The 19,682-nt window shown below is 45.8% G+C and overlaps 1 protein-coding gene and 1 pseudogene across 4 annotated transcripts in view; both read right to left on the bottom strand.

Moving 5' to 3' along the window:
* The window catches only part of LOC123743233 (basic proline-rich protein-like), a 603,964-nt pseudogene that overhangs the window by 343,844 nt on the left and 240,438 nt on the right, over positions 1–19,682 (bottom strand).
* Positions 1–19,682, bottom strand: part of LOC106604152 (annexin A6) — a 43,635-nt gene that overhangs the window by 5,114 nt on the left and 18,839 nt on the right. For 3 of the 4 annotated variants that reach the window (XM_045717842.1, XM_045717844.1, XM_045717845.1), the window contains 11 exons: positions 10,825–10,903; positions 9,778–9,859; positions 9,552–9,646; positions 9,230–9,343; positions 8,302–8,392; positions 4,607–4,686; positions 4,426–4,479; positions 4,250–4,343; positions 3,572–3,667; positions 3,344–3,402; positions 2,131–2,268 (listed from right to left, as the gene is read on the bottom strand). In XM_045717842.1, the coding sequence (XP_045573798.1) occupies positions 2,131–2,268; positions 3,344–3,402; positions 3,572–3,667; positions 4,250–4,343; positions 4,426–4,479; positions 4,607–4,686; positions 8,302–8,392; positions 9,230–9,343; positions 9,552–9,646; positions 9,778–9,859; positions 10,825–10,903 (982 nt within the window). The remainder of the gene's footprint in view (positions 1–2,130; positions 2,269–3,343; positions 3,403–3,571; positions 3,668–4,249; positions 4,344–4,425; positions 4,480–4,606; positions 4,687–8,301; positions 8,393–9,229; positions 9,344–9,551; positions 9,647–9,777; positions 9,860–10,824; positions 10,904–19,682) is intronic. The other variant, XM_045717843.1, reaches the window with a different exon arrangement.

The raw sequence follows: 19,682 nt of genomic DNA, 5'->3' as shown, positions 1-19,682 counted from the left end.
TTGGCGCTCCGGTACCGCTTGCCGTGCGGTAGTAGAGAGAACAGTCTATGACTGGGGTGGCTGGAGTCTTTGACAATTTTTAGGGCCTTCCTCTGACACCACCTGTTAAATAGGTTCTGGATGTCAGGAAGCTTGGCCCCAGTGATGTACTGGGTCGTACGCACTACCCTCTGTAGCGCCTTATGGTCAGATGCCAAGCAGTTGCCATACCAGGCGGTGATGCAACCAGTCAGGATGCTCTCAATGGTGCAACTGTAGAACTTTCTGAGGCTCTGGGGACCCATGACAAATCTTTTCAGTTTCCTGAGGGGGAAAAGGTTTTGTCGTGCCCTCTTCACGACTGTCTTGGTGTGCTTGGATCATGTTAGTTTGTTGGTGATGTGGACACCAAGGAACTTGAAGCTCTCAACCTGCTCCACTACAGCCCCGTTGATGTTAATGGGGGCCTGTTCGGTCCTCCTTTTCCTGTAGTCCACAATCATCTCTTTTGTCTTGATCACGTTGAGGGAGAGGTTGTTGTCCTGGCACCACACTGCCAGGTCTCTGACCTCCTCCCTATAGGCTGTCTCATCGTTGTCGGTGATCAGGCCTACCACTGTTGTCGTCAGCAAACTTAATAATGATTTTGGAGTTGTTTTGGCCACACAGTCGTGAGGTGAACAGGGAGTACAGGAGGGGACTAAGCACGCATCCCTGAGGGGCCCCTGTGTTGAGGATCAGCGTGGCAGATGTGTTGTTACCTACCCTCACCACCTGGGGGCGGCCCGTCAGGAAGTCCAGGATCCAGTTGCAGAGGGAGGTGTTTAGTCCCAGGGTCCTTAGCATAGTGATGAGCTTGGAGGGCACTATGGTGTTGAACGCTGAGCTGTAGTCAATGAACAGCATTCTCACATAGGTGTTCCTTTTGTCCAGGTGGGAAAGGGCAGTGTGGAGTGCAATAGAGATTGCATCATCTGTGGATCTGTTGGGGCGGTATGCAAACTGAGTGGGTCTAGGGTTTCCGGGATGATGGTGTTGATGTGAGTCATGACCAGCCTTTCAAAGCACTTCATGGCTACTGATGTGAGTGCTACGGGTCGGTAGTCATTTAGGCAGGTTACCTTGGTGTTCTTGGGCACAGGGACTATGGTCGTCTGTTTGAAACATGTAGGTATTACAGACTCAGTCAGGGAGAGGTTGGAAATGTCAGTGAAGACACTTGCCAGTTGGTCCGCGCATGCTTTGAGTACACGTCATGGTAATCCATCTGTCCTCGCGTCCTTATGAATATTGACCTGTTTAAAGGTCTTGCAGAAGCACTTTTCGGGTCATAAGAGATGGTATCAGCAACATTATGTACAAAAATGAGTTACAAACAATGCGAAAAGAACGAACAAAATAGCACAGCCATCCCCTCTGGCACCATTATCATATCCTCCTCTGGTACAAAGCTAATATCATAGACATTATTTAAGGGCCACCCTAACCTGCAGAAGTTATTACTGGGGTGAGTGTCCCAAATGGAACCCTATTCTCTCGAAAGTGCACTACTTTCAACCAGGACCCATAGGGTTGTATAGGGTATAGGGTGACATTTAGTACACAACCCTGTGTTTTTTTTTGTTACATGTGAGAGCCAGTATAGATCTGTTATTGAGACACTTCCTGCCTCGGCATCTCCTAGCCAATCACGCTTGGCGGCTTACATAGAGGAAGTCGAGCATGCAGGGGAAATTCCTAAACAGCTGTATATCGGCAGCCACAGCGCCAAAAGCCCCACCCAACACAGGAAGTTATAGAGCACCGTTCCCCGTTCCACCCGTCTCGACCAAAAGAGGATGTGTAGCAGAGTAGTATGACAGACAGACAGACAGACAGACAGACAGACAGACAGACAGACAGACAGACAGACAGACAGACAGACAGACAGACAGACAGACAGACAGACAGACAGACAGACAGACAGACAGATGAGCAGACAGACAGATGAGCAGACAGACAGACAGAGCGAGGGTAAAGGGACATGTAAAGCACAGCAGACAGACGAGCAGACAGACACACAGCAGACAGAGCGAGGGTAAAGGGACATGTAAAGCACAGCAGACAGTAGACAGCAGTGTGTTAATCGCCATGTAAAATATAAAAACTTACAACCATGGTTTCTACCTGGATGAATTCATGGAGAGAACAGTCGTGAGTCTCCTTAAACTCTTTGCGAATATTGAAAAGGTCGATTTCACTGCGTGAGACCATGATGCGGATGAGAGCCCTGTCGTCTGTGCCCATACCCTGCAGAGAGGAAAGAGTGACATGGTTATCCATATAGCTGGATCCCTAGTATTCACTGTTGATGTATCAACATCTATACTCTCTGGGGTCCACACAAACACAACACAAACTCAAAACATAATACAAAACAAACACAATACAAAACAAACACAAAACAAAACACAAAACACACAACCACAATACAAAACACACAACACAAAACACAACCACAATACCAAACCCACCACAACACAAAACACACAACACACAACCACAATACCAAACCCACCACAACACAAAACACACAACACACAACCACAATACCAAACCCACCACAACACAAAACACAATACACACCACAAAACACAAAACCCACCACAACACAAAACACAATACAAACCACAATAACAAACACAATACAAAACACAATACACACCACAAAACACAATACACACCACAACACAAAACACAATACTAAGCACAATAACAAACACAATACACAATACAAAACACAGTACAAACACAAAACACAATTCAAAACACAAAACACAACACACAATACAAAACAATCACAATACAAAACAAACACAAAACAACACAAAACACAATACAAAAAACAACACAAAACACAATACAAAACACAATACAAAACACAATACAAAACACAATACAAAACCCACCACAACACAAAACACAATACAAAACAATCACAATACAAAACAAACACAACACAAAACAACACAAAACACAATACAAAACCCACCACAACACAAAACACAATACAAACCACAATAACAAACACAATACAAAACACAATACAAAACCCACCACAACACAAAACACAATACAAACCACAATAACAAACACAATACAAAACACAATACAAAACACAATACAAAACACAATACAAAACACATAGTACATAGCCTACCAGGTAGACATAAACAACAACATGAACTGCTCAGAAAATCCATCCCCTGATAGTACTAACAGCTAGCCTAGTAAAAACTGCATTTAGCTAGCTATCCACGGGCCAGAGAAATATAGCTGGACTGCAATGGGATCCATTTTGTAAAAGAAGACAAAATGGACCTACCTTCATGGCTTTGTACAGGCGCTCAGCAAAGTAATTAGACTGGTTCTTTACACTCTGAACTGCAGAGAGAAAGAGAGATATGATAGGTCAACAAAAACGAAATATTACAATACCCAAACCTGTAAGATGTCATTTGTCAACAGCCTCAATGGCCTATACTCCACCCTGGAGTCAAGGGCCTAACTAGGTAAGTACATAAGTAAGCCGTCTATGCACAACAATCCTTACCTATGCCATACATGACCTGTTTCACATCTCCAGACATCTCCTTCTTGATGATCTGTTCAATGTCCTTATTGCTGCATCGGACAAACTCTTGGAACACTGAAAAACAGAAATGACATGCCAATCATCAATCATAAAAGACAGATATTGAAGCTTGTATACCCAATAATATGTCTATCTAATACCGCATTAGTGATAAAACAGTGTTTCTCTGGTACCTCTCCTGAGATGTGGTCAGTAGTGATAAAACAGTGTTGTTCTGGTACCTCTCTGAGATGTGGTCAGTAGAGATAAACAGTGTTTCTCTGGTACCTCTCTGAGATGTGGTCAGTAGAGATAAACAGTGTTTCTCTGGTACCTCTCTGAGATGTGGTCAGTAGAGATAAACAGTGTTGTTCTGGTACCTCTCTGAGATGTGGTCAGTAGTGATAAACAGTGTTGTTCTGGTACCTCTCTGAGATGTGGTCAGTAGTGATAAACAGTGTTTCTCTGGTACCTCTCTGAGATGTGGTCAGTAGAGATAAACAGTGTTGTTCTGGTACCTCTCCTGAGATGTGGTCAGTAGTGATAAACAGTGTTGTTCTGGTACCTCTCTGAGATGTGGTCAGTAGAGATAAACAGTGTTTCTCTGGTACCTCTCTGAGATGTGGTCAGTAGAGATAAACAGTGTTGTTCTGGTACCTCTCCTGAGATGTGGGAAGCTCCTGGTACAGAGGATACTCATGAACTTAATCTCCATTTCGTCAGAGCCTTCGTTACAGGCATCGGCCAGTTCCTGAAAAGAGCATCAACACTATTCCAAAATAAACCCCATTGAAAATCTAACGAGCGAGAGCCATGTTGCATGATGTACTCACCTGGGCGTCCACCAATGCTCTGTCCCAGTCGGCTGGACCCTGCTCTCTCGCCCCCTGGGGGGGGAGGAAGAGCATGACAGGTATTGTTATGTAGAATAGACTTCACTCACTCCTATAGAATTATATGGACGGCCATATTATGGCCCTTTGTTCTGTAGGTGTATGAGGGAATAAACGTTACCTGAACCAGCGAAGTGAGGATCTGACTGAAGCGTCCTGAGGTGTCTGACTGGATCGCTTCCTCCATGCTCTTCTTATAGCCTGCAAGACATCAGACCAACGTTAATACATGGTTATTATTCATGCATCATAGGTGTTTATAGCTACAGTAAAGATTAGCGCTTTAGTGTGTTATTGTATAGTAACAGCTACTAGAACAACTGGCTCCCCCTAAAGGCAACAATAGGTACCACAGTTGAAAGAACAAATAAAATGATATTTTTATTTGATGCGTACACATATTTTGCAGATGTTGTTGTAGGTACAGCAAAATGCTTGTATTTCTAGCTCCAACAGTACAGTAATACCTAATGCTTGTGTTTCTAGCTCCAACAGTAATACCTAATGCTTGTGTTTCTAGCTCCAACAGTACAGTAATACCTAATGCTTGTGTTTCTAGCTCCAACAGTAATACCTAATGCTTGTGTTTCTAGCTCCAACAGTACAGTAATACCTAATGCTTGTGTTTCTAGCTCCAACAGTAATATCTAATGCTTGTGTTTCTAGCTCCAACAGTAATACCTAATGCTTGTGTTTCTAGCTCCAGCAGTACAGTAATACCTAATGCTTGTGTTTCTAGCTCCAACAGTACAGTAATACCCAATGCTTGTGTTTCTAGCTCCAACAGTAATACCTAATGCTTGTGTTTCTAGCTCCAACACTACAGTAATACCTAATGCTTGTGTTTCTAGCTCCAACAGTACAGTAATATCTAATGCTTGTGTTTCTAGCTCCAACAGTACAGTAATACCTAATGCTTGTGTTTCTAGCTCCAACAGTACAGTAATACCTAATGCTTGTGTTTCTAGCTCCAACAGTACAGTAATACCTAATGCTTGTGTTTCTAGCTCCAACAGTACAGTAATATCTAATGCTTGTGTTTCTAGCTCCAACAGTACAGTAATACCTAATGCTTGTGTTTCTAGCTCCAACAGTACAGTAATACCTAATGCTTGTGTTTCTAGCTCCAACAGTACAGTAATATCTAATGCTTGTGTTTCTAGCTCCAACAGTACAGTAATACCTAATGCTTGTGTTTCTAGCTCCAACAGTACAGTAATACCTAATGCTTGTGTTTCTAGCTCCAACAGTGCAGTAATACCTAATGCTTGTGTTTCTAGCTCCAACAGTACAGTAATACCTAATGCTTGTGTTTCTAGCTCCAGCAGTACAGTAATACCTAATGCTTGTGTTTCTAGCTCCAACAGTAATACCTAATGCTTGTGTTTCTAGCTCCAACAGTAATACCTAATGCTTGTGTTTCTAGCTCCAACAGTGCAGTAATATCTAATGCTTGTGTTTCTAGCTCCAACAGTACAGTAATACCTAATGCCTGTGTTTCTAGCTCCAACAGTAATACCTAATGCTTGTGTTTCTAGCTCCAACAGTAATACCTAATGCTTGTGTTTCTTGCTCCAACAGTAATACCTAATGCTTGTGTTTCTAGCTCCAACAGTACAGTAATACCTAATGCTTGTATTTCTAGCTCCAACAGTACAGTAATACCTAATGCTTGTGTTTCTAGCTCCAACAGTACAGTAATACCTAATGCTTGTGTTTCTAGCTCCAACAGTAATACCTAATGCTTGTGTTTCTAGCTCCAACAGTACAGTAATATCTAATGCTTGTGTTTCTAGCAACACAAAACAATACACACTAATAACCCCAGAATTAAAAGAAAGAAATTAAGAAATATCAGAACGAGCTGCAATATCAATAAATACTGTATGTATATAATGGTGTGTATAGACAGTAGTTATATATAGGATGGTGTGTATAGACAGTAGTTATATAGGATGGTGTGTATAGACAGTAGTTATATATGATGGTGTGTATAGACAGTATAGACAGTAGTTATACAGGATGGTGTGTATAGACAGTATAGACAGTAGTTATATAGGATGGTGTATATAGACAGTAGTTATATAGGATGGTGTGTATAGACAGTAGTTATATAGGATGGTGTGTATAGACAGTAGTTATATAGGATGGTGTGTATAGACAGTAGTTATATATGATGGTGTTTATAGACAGTAGTTATATAGGATGGTGTGTATAGACAGTAGTTATATAGGATGGTGTATATAGACAGTAGTTATATAGGATGGTGTATATAGACAGTAGTTATATAGGATGGTGTATATAGACAGTATAGACAGTAGTTATATAGGATGGTGTGTATAGACAGTAGTTATATAGGATGGTGTGTATAGACAGTAGTTATATAGGATGGTGTGTATAGACAGTAGTTATATAGGATGGTGTGTATAGACAGTATGGGCAGTAGTTATATAGGATGGTGTGTATAGACAGTAGTTATATAGGATGGTGTATATAGACAGTAGTTATATAGGATGGTGTGTATAGACAGTAGTTATATAGGATGGTGTATATAGACAGTAGTTATATAGGATGGTGTGTATAGACAGTAGTTATATAGGATGGTGTATATAGACAGTAGTTATATAGGATGGTGTGTATAGACAGTATAGACAGTAGTTATATAGGATGGTGTGTATAGACAGTAGTTATATAGGATGGTGTGTATAGACAGTAGTTATATAGGATGGTGTGTATAGACAGTATAGACAGTAGTTATATAGGATGGTGTGTATAGACAGTAGTTATATAGGATGGTATATATAGACAGTAGTTATATAGGATGGTGTATATAGACAGTAGTTATATAGGATGGTGTATATAGACAGTAGTTATATAGGATGGTGTGTATAGACAGTAGTTATATAGGATGGTGTATATAGACAGTAGTTATATAGGATGGTGTGTATATACAGTATAGACAGTAGTTATATAGGATGGTGTGTATAGACAGTAGTTATATAGGATGGTGTGTATAGACAGTAGTTATATAGGATGGTGTATATAGACAGTAGTTATATAGGATGGTGTATATAGACAGTAGTTATACAGGATGGTGTATATAGACAGTAGTTATATATAGGATGGTGTATATAGACAGTAGTTATATAGGATGGTGTGTATAGACAGTAGTTATATAGGATGGTGTATATAGACAGTAGTTATATAGGATGGTGTGTATATACAGTATAGACAGTAGTTATATAGGATGGTTGGTATAGACACTAGTTATACAGGATGGTGTGTATAGACAGTAGTTATATAGGATGGTGTATATAGACAGTAGTTATATAGGATGGTGTATATAGACAGTAGTTATATAGGATGGTGTATATAGACAGTAGTTATATAGGATGGTGTATATAGACAGTAGTTATACAGGATGGTGTATATAGACAGTAGTTATATAGGATGGTGTATATAGACAGTAGTTATATAGGATGGTGTATATAGACAGTAGTTATACAGGATGGTGTATATAGACAGTAGTTATATAGGATGGTGTATATAGACAGTAGTTATACAGGATGGTGTATATAGACAGTAGTTATATAGGATGGTGTATATAGACAGTAGTTATACAGGATGGTGTATATAGACAGTAGTTATACAGGATGGTGTATATAGACAGTAGTTATATAGGATGGTGTGTACTTGGTGAAGGCTGGCTAGTGGTGACTATTTAACAGTGATGGCCTGTGTGGCAACAACCAGTGCTTATAACACAGACCAGAGGGCTATTATTATTATTATTATGGAGTGCGCTATAGGCCTCACCAGCCCGGTAGGCAGCGTTCATGGCATGGATCTCCTCGTTGCTCCTGGTTACCAGGATCTCAATCAGAGAATGTTCGTCTGTCCCTGCCCCCTGGCAAAATATGGAAATAATTAGTGTGACTCCCGGAATAGGAATGAGATGTTGTCATTCTGGTTTGTTTGAGCAACCAAACATTGCATGTATTCTAAATGCTGGGATTTACATTTTAGAATCTTTGGATTTAGTCAACACGGAAACTCCTACCTTGGTCAACACTGTGTCTGCCAGTCTGACTCAATAATGGGGAATCTCTCTCTCTCTCTCTCTCTCTCTCTCTCTCTCTCTCTCTCTCTCTCTCTCTCTCTCTCTCTCTCTCTCTCTCTCTCTCTCTCTCTCTCTCTCTCTCTCTCTCTCTCTCTCTCTCTCTCTCTCTCTCTCTCTCTCTCTCTCTCTCTCTCATGGGAAACATATGTTAACATTGCCAAAGTAAGTGAAGTAGATAATAAACAAAAGTGAAATAAACAATACAAATTAACACTAAACATTACACTCACAGAAGTTCCAAAAGAATAAAGACATTTCAAATGCCATATTATGTCTATATATTCTCTCTCTCTCTCTCTCTCTCTCTCTCTCTGCTCTCCTCTGCTCTCCTCTCCTCTCCTCTCCTCTCTGTGCCATTCTTGTCGAAAAGCACATTTGTTTTTATTCATAGTTTGTCATAACGGTCTCAAACATCAATCCACCCACTGGAGAAAGAATCTGTAGGCTGTCCCTTGTCTGCGGAACATACTATATATGTATCACACACAGAACAGAAGATGTTATCTCATACTAAGACTTGTCTACTAGATATGTATCATACTGAGAGATCCACCACCTCCACAAACATTCAGTGTCTCTATACATTTCTATATATTATATACATTGACCACCATCTCCTCCTACCTCCATTGCTTTCCTCATCATCTTGGCGTCAAACTCGGCAGGCGTCAGCATCAGGCCGATAATCAGCCTCTCCAGGTTCTTAGAGAGTTCAGACTTCAGATCCTTCATCAGGTCCTATAGGAGAGGTCATAGTTAACACACAGAACAGATGACCATCTGTAGCCCATGTGTGGAACTACTGGCACAAAATGGCTGCTGCGCATCGCCCATTCACTGGAATGACGTCATCACATTCCAGCAAACACATAGAGTTTTGCATGCGGTGGGTTTCACATTACAACGTAAAGCGCTACTATGTGAGTGTTGGGGATGTCTGTCTTACCCTGCCGAGGATGGACTTAAAGGCCTGTCTGATCTCCTGTCTCTGCGCGTTGCTCCTGTTAGCCACAATGTTAATGATGACGTCTTCATCTGTGCCTGAAGACAGGATCAATGGTTATAAATACCTGTTCTTATCAAACACTTCCACATATATGTTTAATACAATATCATATGATATTGTATGAACAAGTTACAACAATGTCATTAACATGGTCAGAGTGAAGTACCAAAGCCTTTCATGGCTTTCCTCAGGTTCTGAGCATCATCAGCCGGGTCAAAATCACTGGCAGGACGGATGGTTGGTCTGAGCTGAAGAAGAGAGGATGAGAGGGGGCAGAGGTCAAATCAGATATAGTACACACAGAGACAGAGAGAGAGAGAGAGAGAGAGAGAGAGAGAGAGAGAGAGAGAGAGAGAGAGAGAGAGAGGACTTCAAAGGGTCAGAGCAGCAAACATGCACAAGTTTGCAGTTCAGGAATAATCTCAGACTGGGTGTTGTCACGGAAACCAAATATCAATGAATCTTCTATCAGTATTGTTTAGTTTCTGATCAGAAGTCCTGGAGGGAGGGAGGCCTGGAAAACAACTGAATCAGAGTATGTGTGTGTGTATCCATGTCTGCACAGGATCATTGTAACAGGAACTGTCTGTATTTCAACAGTGTAATTAGTGAAATGTTGTGAGGGGGGGTTGAGGGGCCACAGCAAGGGAAGAGATGGTAGAGTTATTAACATGGGTTGAGGGGCCACAGCAAGGGAAGAGATGGTAGAGTTATTAACATGGGTTGAGGGGCCACAGCAAGGGAAGAGATGGTAGAGTTATTAACATGGGTTGAGGGGCCACAGCAAGGGAAGAGATGGTAGAGTTATTAACATGGGTTGAGGGGCCACAGCAAGGGAAGAGATGGTAGAGTTATTAACATGGGTTGAGGGGCCACAGCAAGGGAAGAGATGGTAGAGTTATTAACATGGGTTGAGGGGCCACAGCAAGGGAAGAGATCCTTGTAAAGGTAATGAGATGCATGCCAGAGCCAGAACAAACATGCAATCTATACTATGAGCAACTCTGAAATGGCACCCAATATAGTGTGCTATTTTTGAGGGCCAAAATGAGCAAAAAACATGTGTCCAAAATGGAACCCTATAAAGTGCACTAGTTTTGATCAGAGCCCAATTAGTGCACTACATGTGTGTCCATTTAGGACACAGATTGAATGGGGGAATAGGGTGCCATTTGGGATGTGTGAGTAGACGGCAGAGGGCAGAGGGCCGAACCTGAACTTTGGTCATGGCGCTTGTTTCCCACATCTTGTAGGCTAGCTGAGCAGCCTCTGGGAAGAACTCTCCTGCAAGGCTGCAATGACCAATTATATACCAATGAGTCAAGGAGTATGGAACACAGTGAATCACAAAAACAGACAGCAGTTTATAAGCCCATCTGGGTTGGGCATCCTGAAGATAAAAGACACTGTAATAATACAATGTATCTAATTGAATGTAACCATGAGTCAACATAACACCCCAAACAACGAAACCACAGAGCTAACCATGACTAGGGCTGTTGCGGTGACCGTAGTACCGAGTCATGAAGGCAGTCAAATTCCACGTGACCGTAATTAGGCTTCTCCAAGCTCTGATGCTGCTGATGGTCATAAGTAGCCTACCAAACTTTCTAACTGCCTGGTACTCAGCACTCTATTGTCCCTCTAATCACTGACATCAATGCAAATGTAATGGAAAATCTAATCAAACACTTCATGAGAGCCCATGAGCTCATGTTGCGCAATATTTCTATAGACTATGCAATTGCGTGAGAAAACAGAGTGATGGCTTCTTAAAAAGAGGAGGCTCCCATCCGCTTTCTATAGGCTAGGCCTGCTATATTTATTTCTCAACTTTCCTAATATAATATTGTGTTCTTCATACTATTAAATAATTGTAACGGTGGTCGTATATAGTGGACCAAGGCGCAGCGGGTTGAGTGCTCATATTAACTTTTATTAGAACACTTAACGAAACAAAACAAGAAAACGAACGAACGCACGGTATTACAGGCTAAACACACAGCTATGCAAAAACAACTTCCCACAAAGGACAGGTGAAAACAGGGCTACCTAAGTATGACTCCCAATCAGCAACAACAATGTACAGCTGTTCCTGATTGAGAGCCATACCAGGCCAACACAAAGAAATACACAACATAGAACATAACCAAAAACCCCGGAATACTCTAAACAAACATCCCTCTGCATAAACACATATCCCAACAAACCCCGAACCACATAAAACAAACACCCCCCTGCCACGTCCTGACCAAACTACAATAACAAATAACCCCTTTACTGGTCAGGACGTGACAATAATATAAAATAATGCCACGGAATTGTAAGCAAATCTTGTCTGCTAAATGAACTAGTGTAGTCCACTGCCATATGGCATAGCCACATCAGGGCCTAACATAAGGACAACTCAGAGTATGCTATTCTGTTCTTCTGAAATAGACTACATTTTCTTCATATCATGTTTCTTTTAACCTGTCTAAAATAAATGATGGATTTATTGTGATGGTGTAGGCTATATTACATGGATTTATTAGACTTTTTTCAAATGTAGATGTTCCAAAGGTCTGCATCAGTGGCTAGTAGGCTGTGTGTGGAAGACAGGAGATGCTAAATGTGTTTATGTTAATTAACAGGTCAATTACCATGAGACCGACAGTTACTTGCTTGACAATCACCGGCTGATGAAATTTCATGACCACCACAGCCCTGACCCCCCCCAACAACAAAACCAGAGCTAACCCTGACCCCCCCAACAACAAAGCCAGAGCTAACCCTGACCCCCCCAACAAAACCAGAGCTAACCTGACCCCCCCAACAACAAAACCAGAGCTAACCCTGACCCCCCCAACAACAAAACCAGAGCTAACCCTGACCCCCCCAACAACAACAAAACCCGAGCTAACCCTGACCCCCCCAACAACAAAACCAGAGCTAACCCTGACCCCCCAACAACAAAACCAGAGCTAACCCTGACCCCCCAACAACAAAACCAGAGCTAACCCTGACCCCCCAACAACAAAACCAGAGCTAACCCTGACCCCCCAACAACAAAACCAGAGCTAACCCTGACCCCCCCACAACAAAACCAGAGCTAACCCTGACCCCCCCAACAACAAAACCAGAGCTAACCCTGACCCCCCCAACAACAAAACCAGAGCTAACCCTGACCCCCCCAACAACAAAACCAGAGCTGAACCACCCAACAACAAAACCAGAGCTAACCCTGACCCCCCCAACAACAAAACCAGAGCTAACCCTGACCCCCCCAACAACAAAACCAGAGCTAACCCTGACCCCCCCAACAACAAAACCAGAGCTAACCCTGACCCCCCCCAACAACAAAACCAGAGCTGAACCACCCAACAACAAAACCAGAGCTAACCCTGACCCCCCCAACAACAAAACCAGAGCTAACCCTGACCCCCCCAACAACAAAACCAGAGCTGAACCACCCAACAACAAAACCAGAGCTAACCCTGACCCCCCCAACAACAAAACCAGAGCTAACCCTGACCCCCCAACAACAAAACCAGAGCTAACCCTGACCCCCCCAACAACAAAACCAGAGCTAACCCTGACCCCCCCAACAACAAAACCAGAGCTAACCCTGACCCCCCAACAACAAAACCAGAGCTAACCCTGACCCCCCCAACAACAAAACCAGAGCTAACCCTGACCCCCCCAACAACAAAACCAGAGCTAACCCTGACCCCCCCAACAACAAAACCAGAGCTAACCCTGACCCCCCAACAACAAAACCAGAGCTAACCCTGACCCCCCCAACAACAAAACCAGAGCTAACCCTGACCCCCCCAACAACAAAACCAGAGCTAACCCTGACCCCCCAACAACAAAACCAGAGCTAACCCTGACCCCCCAACAACAAAACCAGAGCTAACCCTGACCCCCCCAACAACAAAACCAGAGCTAACCCTGACCCCCCAACAACAAAACCAGAGCTAACCCTGACCCCCCAACAACAACAAAACCAGAGCTAACCCTGACCCCCCCAACAACAAAACCAGAGCTAACCCTGACCCCCCCAACAACAAAACCAGAGCTAACCCTGACCCCCCCCAACAACAAAACCAGAGCTAACCCTGACCCCCCCAACAACAAAACCAGAGCTAACCCTGACCCCCCAACAACAAAACCAGAGCTAACCCTGACCCCCCCAACAACAAAACCCGAGCTAACCCTGACCCCCCCAACAACAAAACCAGAGCTAACCCTGACCCCCCCAACAACAAAACCAGAGCTAACCCTGACCCCCCAACAACAAAACCAGAGCTAACCCTGACCCCCCCAACAACAAAACCAGAGCTAACCCTGACCCCCCCAACAACAAAACCAGAGCTAACCCTGACCCCCCCACAACAAAACCAGAGCTAACCCTGACCCCCCCAACAACAAAACCAGAGCTAACCCTGACCCCCCCAACAACAAAACCAGAGCTAACCCTGACCCCCCCAACAACAAAACCAGAGCTGAACCACCCCAACAACAAAACCAGAGCTAACCCTGACCCCCCCAACAACAAAACCAGAGCTAACCCTGACCCCCCAACAACAAAACCAGAGCTAACCCTGACCCCCCCAACAACAAAACCAGAGCTAACCCTGACCCCCCCAACAACAAAACCAGAGCTAACCCACCCCCCAACAACAAAACCAGAGCTAACCCTGACCCCCCCAACAACAAAACCAGAGCTAACCCTGACCCCCCCCAACAACAAAACCAGAGCTAACCCTGACCCCCCCAACAACAAAACCAGAGCTAACCCTGACCCCCCCAACAACAAAACCAGAGCTAACCCTGACCCCCCAACAACAAAACCAGAGCTAACCCTGACCCCCCCAACAACAAAACCAGAGCTAACCCTGACCCCCCCAACAACAAAACCAGAGCTAACCCTGACCCCCCAACAACAAAACCAGAGCTAACCCTGACCCCCCCAACAACAAAACCAGAGCTAACCCTGACCCCCCCCAACAACAAAACCAGAGCTAACCCTGACCCCCCCAACAACAAAACCAGAGCTAACCCTGACCCCCCCAACAACAAAACCAGAGCTAACCCTGACCCCCCCAACAACAAAACCAGAGCTAACCCTGACCCCCCCAACAACAAAACCAGAGCTAACCCTGACCCCCCCAACAACAAAACCAGAGCTAACCCTGACCCCCCCAACAACAAAACCAGAGCTAACCCACCCCCCAACAACAAAACCAGAGCTAACCCTGACCCCCCCAACAACAAAACCAGAGCTAACCCTGACCCCCCCAACAACAAAACCAGAGCTAACCCCCCAACAACAAAACCAGAGCTAACCCTGACCCCCCCAACAACAAAACCAGAGCTAACCCTGACCCCCCCAACAACAAAACCAGAGCTAACCCTGACCCCCCCAACAACAAAACCAGAGCTAACCCTGACCCCCCCAACAACAAAACCAGAGCTAACCCTGACCCCCCCAACAACAAAACCAGAGCTAACCCTGACCCCCCCCAACAACAAAACCAGAGCTAACCCTGACCCCCCCAACAACAAAACCAGAGCTAACCCTGACCCCCCCAACAACAAAACCAGAGCTAACCCTGACCCCCCCAACAACAAAACCAGAGCTAACCCTGACCCCCCCAACAACAAAACCAGAGCTAACCCTGACCCCCCCAACAACAAAACCAGAGCTAACCCTGACCCCCCCAACAACAAAACCAGAGCTAACCCTGACCCCCCCCAACAACAAAACCAGAGCTAACCCTGACCCCCCCAACAACAAAACCAGAGCTAACCCTGACCCCCCCAACAACAAAACCAGAGCTAACCCTGACCCCCCAACAACAAAACCAGAGCTAACCCTGACCCCCCCAACAACAAAACCAGAGCTAACCCTGACCCCCCCCAACAACAAAACCAGAGCTAACCCTGACCCCCCCAACAACAAAACCAGAGCTAACCCTGACCCCCCCAACAACAAAACCAGAGCTAACCCTGACCCCCCAACAACAAAACCAGAGCTAACCCTGACCCCCCCAACAACAAAACCAGAGCTAACCCTGACCCCCCCAACAACAAAACCAGAGCTAACCCTGACCCCCCCAACAACAAAACCAGAGCTAACCCTGACCCCCCAACAACAAAACCAGAGCTAACCCTGACCCCCCCAACAACAAAACCAGAGCTAACCCTGACCCCCCCAACAACAAAACCAGAGCTAACCCTGACCCCCCCAACAACAAAACCAGAGCTAACCCTGACCCCCCCAACAACAAAACCAGAGCTAACCCTGACCCCCCAACAACAAAACCAGAGCTAACCCTGACCCCCCCAACAACAAAACCAGAGCTAACCCTGACCCCCCCAACAACAAAACCAGAGCTAACCCTGACCCCCCCAACAACAAAACCAGAGCTAACCCTGACCCCCCAACAACAAAACCAGAGCTAACCCTGACCCCCCCAACAACAAAACCAGAGCTAACCCTGACCCCCCCAACAACAAAACCAGAGCTAACCCTGACCCCCCCAACAACAAAACCAGAGCTAACCCTGACCCCCCAACAACAAAACCAGAGCTAACCCTGACCCCCCCAACAACAAAACCAGAGCTAACCCTGACCCCCCCAACAACAAAACCAGAGCTAACCCTGACCCCCCCAACAACAAAACCAGAGCTAACCCTGACCCCCCCCAACAACAAAACCAGAGCTAACCCTGACCCCCCCAACAACAAAACCAGAGCTAACCCTGACCCCCCCCAACAACAAAACCAGAGCTAACCCTGACCCCCCCAACAACAAAACCAGAGCTAACCCTGACCCCCCCAACAACAAAACCAGAGCTAACCCTGACCCCCCCCAACAACAAAACCAGAGCTAACCCTGACCCCCCCAACAACAAAACCAGAGCTAACCCTGACCCCCCCAACAACAAAACCAGAGCTAACCCTGACCCCCCCAACAACAAAACCAGAGCTAACCCTGACCCCCCAACAACAAAACCAGAGCTAACCCTGACCCCCCCAACAACAAAACCAGAGCTAACCCTGACCCCCCCAACAACAAAACCAGAGCTAACCCTGACCCCCCCAACAACAAAACCAGAGCTAACCCTGACCCCCCCAACAACAAAACCAGAGCTAACCCTGACCCCCCCAACAACAAAACCAGAGCTAACCCTGACCCCCCAACAACAAAACCAGAGCTAACCCTGACCCCCCCAACAACAAAACCAGAGCTAACCCTGACCCCCCCAACAACAAAACCAGAGCTAACCCTGACCCCCCCAACAACAAAACCAGAGCTAACCCTGACCCCCCCAACAACAAAACCAGAGCTAACCCTGACCCCCCCAACAACAAAACCAGAGCTAACCCTGACCCCCCCAACAACAAAACCAGAGCTAACCCTGACCCCCCCAACAACAAAACCAGAGCTAACCCTGACCCCCCAACAACAAAACCAGAGCTAACCCTGACCCCCCCAACAACAAAACCAGAGCTAACCCTGACCCCCCCAACAACAAAACCAGAGCTAACCCTGACCCCCCCAACAACAAAACCAGAGCTAACCCTGACCCCCCCAACAACAAAACCAGAGCTAACCCTGACCCCCCAACAACAAAACCAGAGCTAACCCTGACCCCCCCCCAACAACAAAACCAGAGCTAACCCTGACCCCCCCAACAACAAAACCAGAGCTAACCCTGACCCCCCCCAACAACAAAACCAGAGCTAACCCTGACCCCCCCCAACAACAAAACCAGAGCTAACCCTGACCCCCCCCAACAACAAAACCAGAGCTAACCCTGACCCCCCCCAACAACAAAACCAGAGCTAACCCTGACCCCCCCAACAACAAAACCAGAGCTAACCCTGACCCCCCCAACAACAAAACCAGAGCTAACCCTGACCCCCCAACAACAAAACCAGAGCTAACCCTGACCCCCCCCAACAACAAAACCAGAGCTAACCCTGACCCCCCAACAACAAAACCAGAGCTAACCCTGACCCCCCAACAACAAAACCAGAGCTAACCCTGACCCCCCCAACAACAAAACCAGAGCTAACCCTGACCCCCCCCAACAACAAAACCAGAGCTAACCCTGACCCCCCCCAACAACAAAACCAGAGCTAACCCTGACCCCCCCAACAACAAAACCAGAGCTAACCCTGACCCCCCCAACAACAAAACCAGAGCTAACCCTGACCCCCCCAACAACAAAACCAGAGCTAACCCTGACCCCCCCCAACAACAAAACCAGAGCTAACCCTGACCCCCCCAACAACAAAACCAGAGCTAACCCTGACCCCCCCAACAACAAAACCAGAGCTAACCCTGACCCCCCCAACAACAAAACCAGAGCTAACCCTGACCCCCCCCAACAACAAAACCAGAGCTAACCCTGACCCCCCCAACAACAAAACCAGAGCTAACCCTGACCCCCCCAACAACAAAACCAGAGCTAACCCGACCCCCCCAACAACAAAACCAGAGCTAACCCTGACCCCCCCCAACAACAAAACCAGAGCTAACCCTGACCCCCCCCAACAACAAAACCAGAGCTAACCCTGACCCCCCCAACAACAAAACCAGAGCTAACCCTGACCCCCCCAACAACAAAACCAGAGCTAACCCTGACCCCCCCAACAACAAAACCAGAGCTAACCCTGACCCCCCCAACAACAAAACCAGAGCTAACCCTGACCCCCCCAACAACAAAACCAGAGCTAACCCTCCCCCCAACAACAAAAACCAGAGCTAACCCTGACCCCCCCAACAACAAAACCAGAGCTAACCCTGACCCCCCCAACAACAAAACCAGAGCTAACCCTGACCCCCCAACAACAAAACCAGAGCTAACCCTGACCCCCCCAACAACAAAACCAGAGCTAACCCTGACCCCCCAACAACAAAACCAGAGCTAACCCCCCAACAACAAAACCAGAGCTAACCCTGACCCCCCCCAACAACAAAACCAGAGCTAACCCTGACCCCCCCAACAACAAAACCAGAGCTAACCCTGACCCCCCCAACAACAAAACCAGAGCTAACCCTGACCCCCCAACAACAACAAAACCAGAGCTAACCCTGACCCCCCCAACAACAAAACCAGAGCTAACCCTGACCCCCCAACAACAACAAAACCAGAGCTAACCCTGACCCCCCCAACAACAAAACCAGAGCTAACCCTGACCCCCCCAACAACAAAACCAGAGCTAACCCTGACCCCCCCAACAACAAAACCAGAGCTAACCCTGACCCCCCAACAACAAAACCAGAGCTAACCCTGACCCCCCCAACAACAAAACCAGAGCTAACCCTGACCCCCCCAACAACAAAACCAGAGCTAACCCTGACCCCCCCAACAACAAAACCAGAGCTAACCCTGACCCCCCCAACAACAAAACCAGAGCTAACCCTGACCCCCCAACAACAAAACCAGAGCTAACCCTGACCCCCCCAACAACAAAACCAGAGCTAACCCTGACCCCCCCAACAACAAAACCAGAGCTAACCCTGACCCCCCCCAACAACAAAACCAGAGCTAACCCTGACCCCCCCCAACAACAAAACCAGAGCTAACCCTGACCCCCCCCAACAACAAAACCAGAGCTAACCCTGACCCCCCCAACAACAACAAAACCAGAGCTAACCCTGACCCCCCCAACATATCCAAATAAAACCCACTGGGGTCATTTCCTAGACAGAATATGCTGTTCTGAGATCTGACACTTTCAACATAACATCATGTTCCTTTGCTTTGTTTACTCTGCTAATAATAGTTCACTAAAGTAGCCAGGTCGTAGGTCGTTCCATGAAATTACTGCCTTTTGCTTCCCTTTGATATTTTAAATAGAAATTGTGCACCATTGAATTTTTAAAAGCCTGCTATATTAAATGAAGTGCCCTTTTAATATAGACCACATGGAGAATTGAATAAATCAAAAAAATGTATATGAATAAATGCTTGCTAAAGTACCAAAATTCAGCATTTTGACATGTCCCTCCAACCATGTGTGACTTCTAGGAAGATTTTAACCAATTTAATCAAAATATTTCTCTAAGTC

This window comes from Salmo salar, chromosome ssa05 (genome assembly GCF_905237065.1).
Source record: "Salmo salar chromosome ssa05, Ssal_v3.1, whole genome shotgun sequence".
Lineage (NCBI taxonomy): Eukaryota > Metazoa > Chordata > Actinopteri > Salmoniformes > Salmonidae > Salmo > Salmo salar.
The sequence above is the reverse complement of the archived record's forward strand: the minus strand, read 5'-3'. Positions and strand labels throughout refer to the sequence as shown.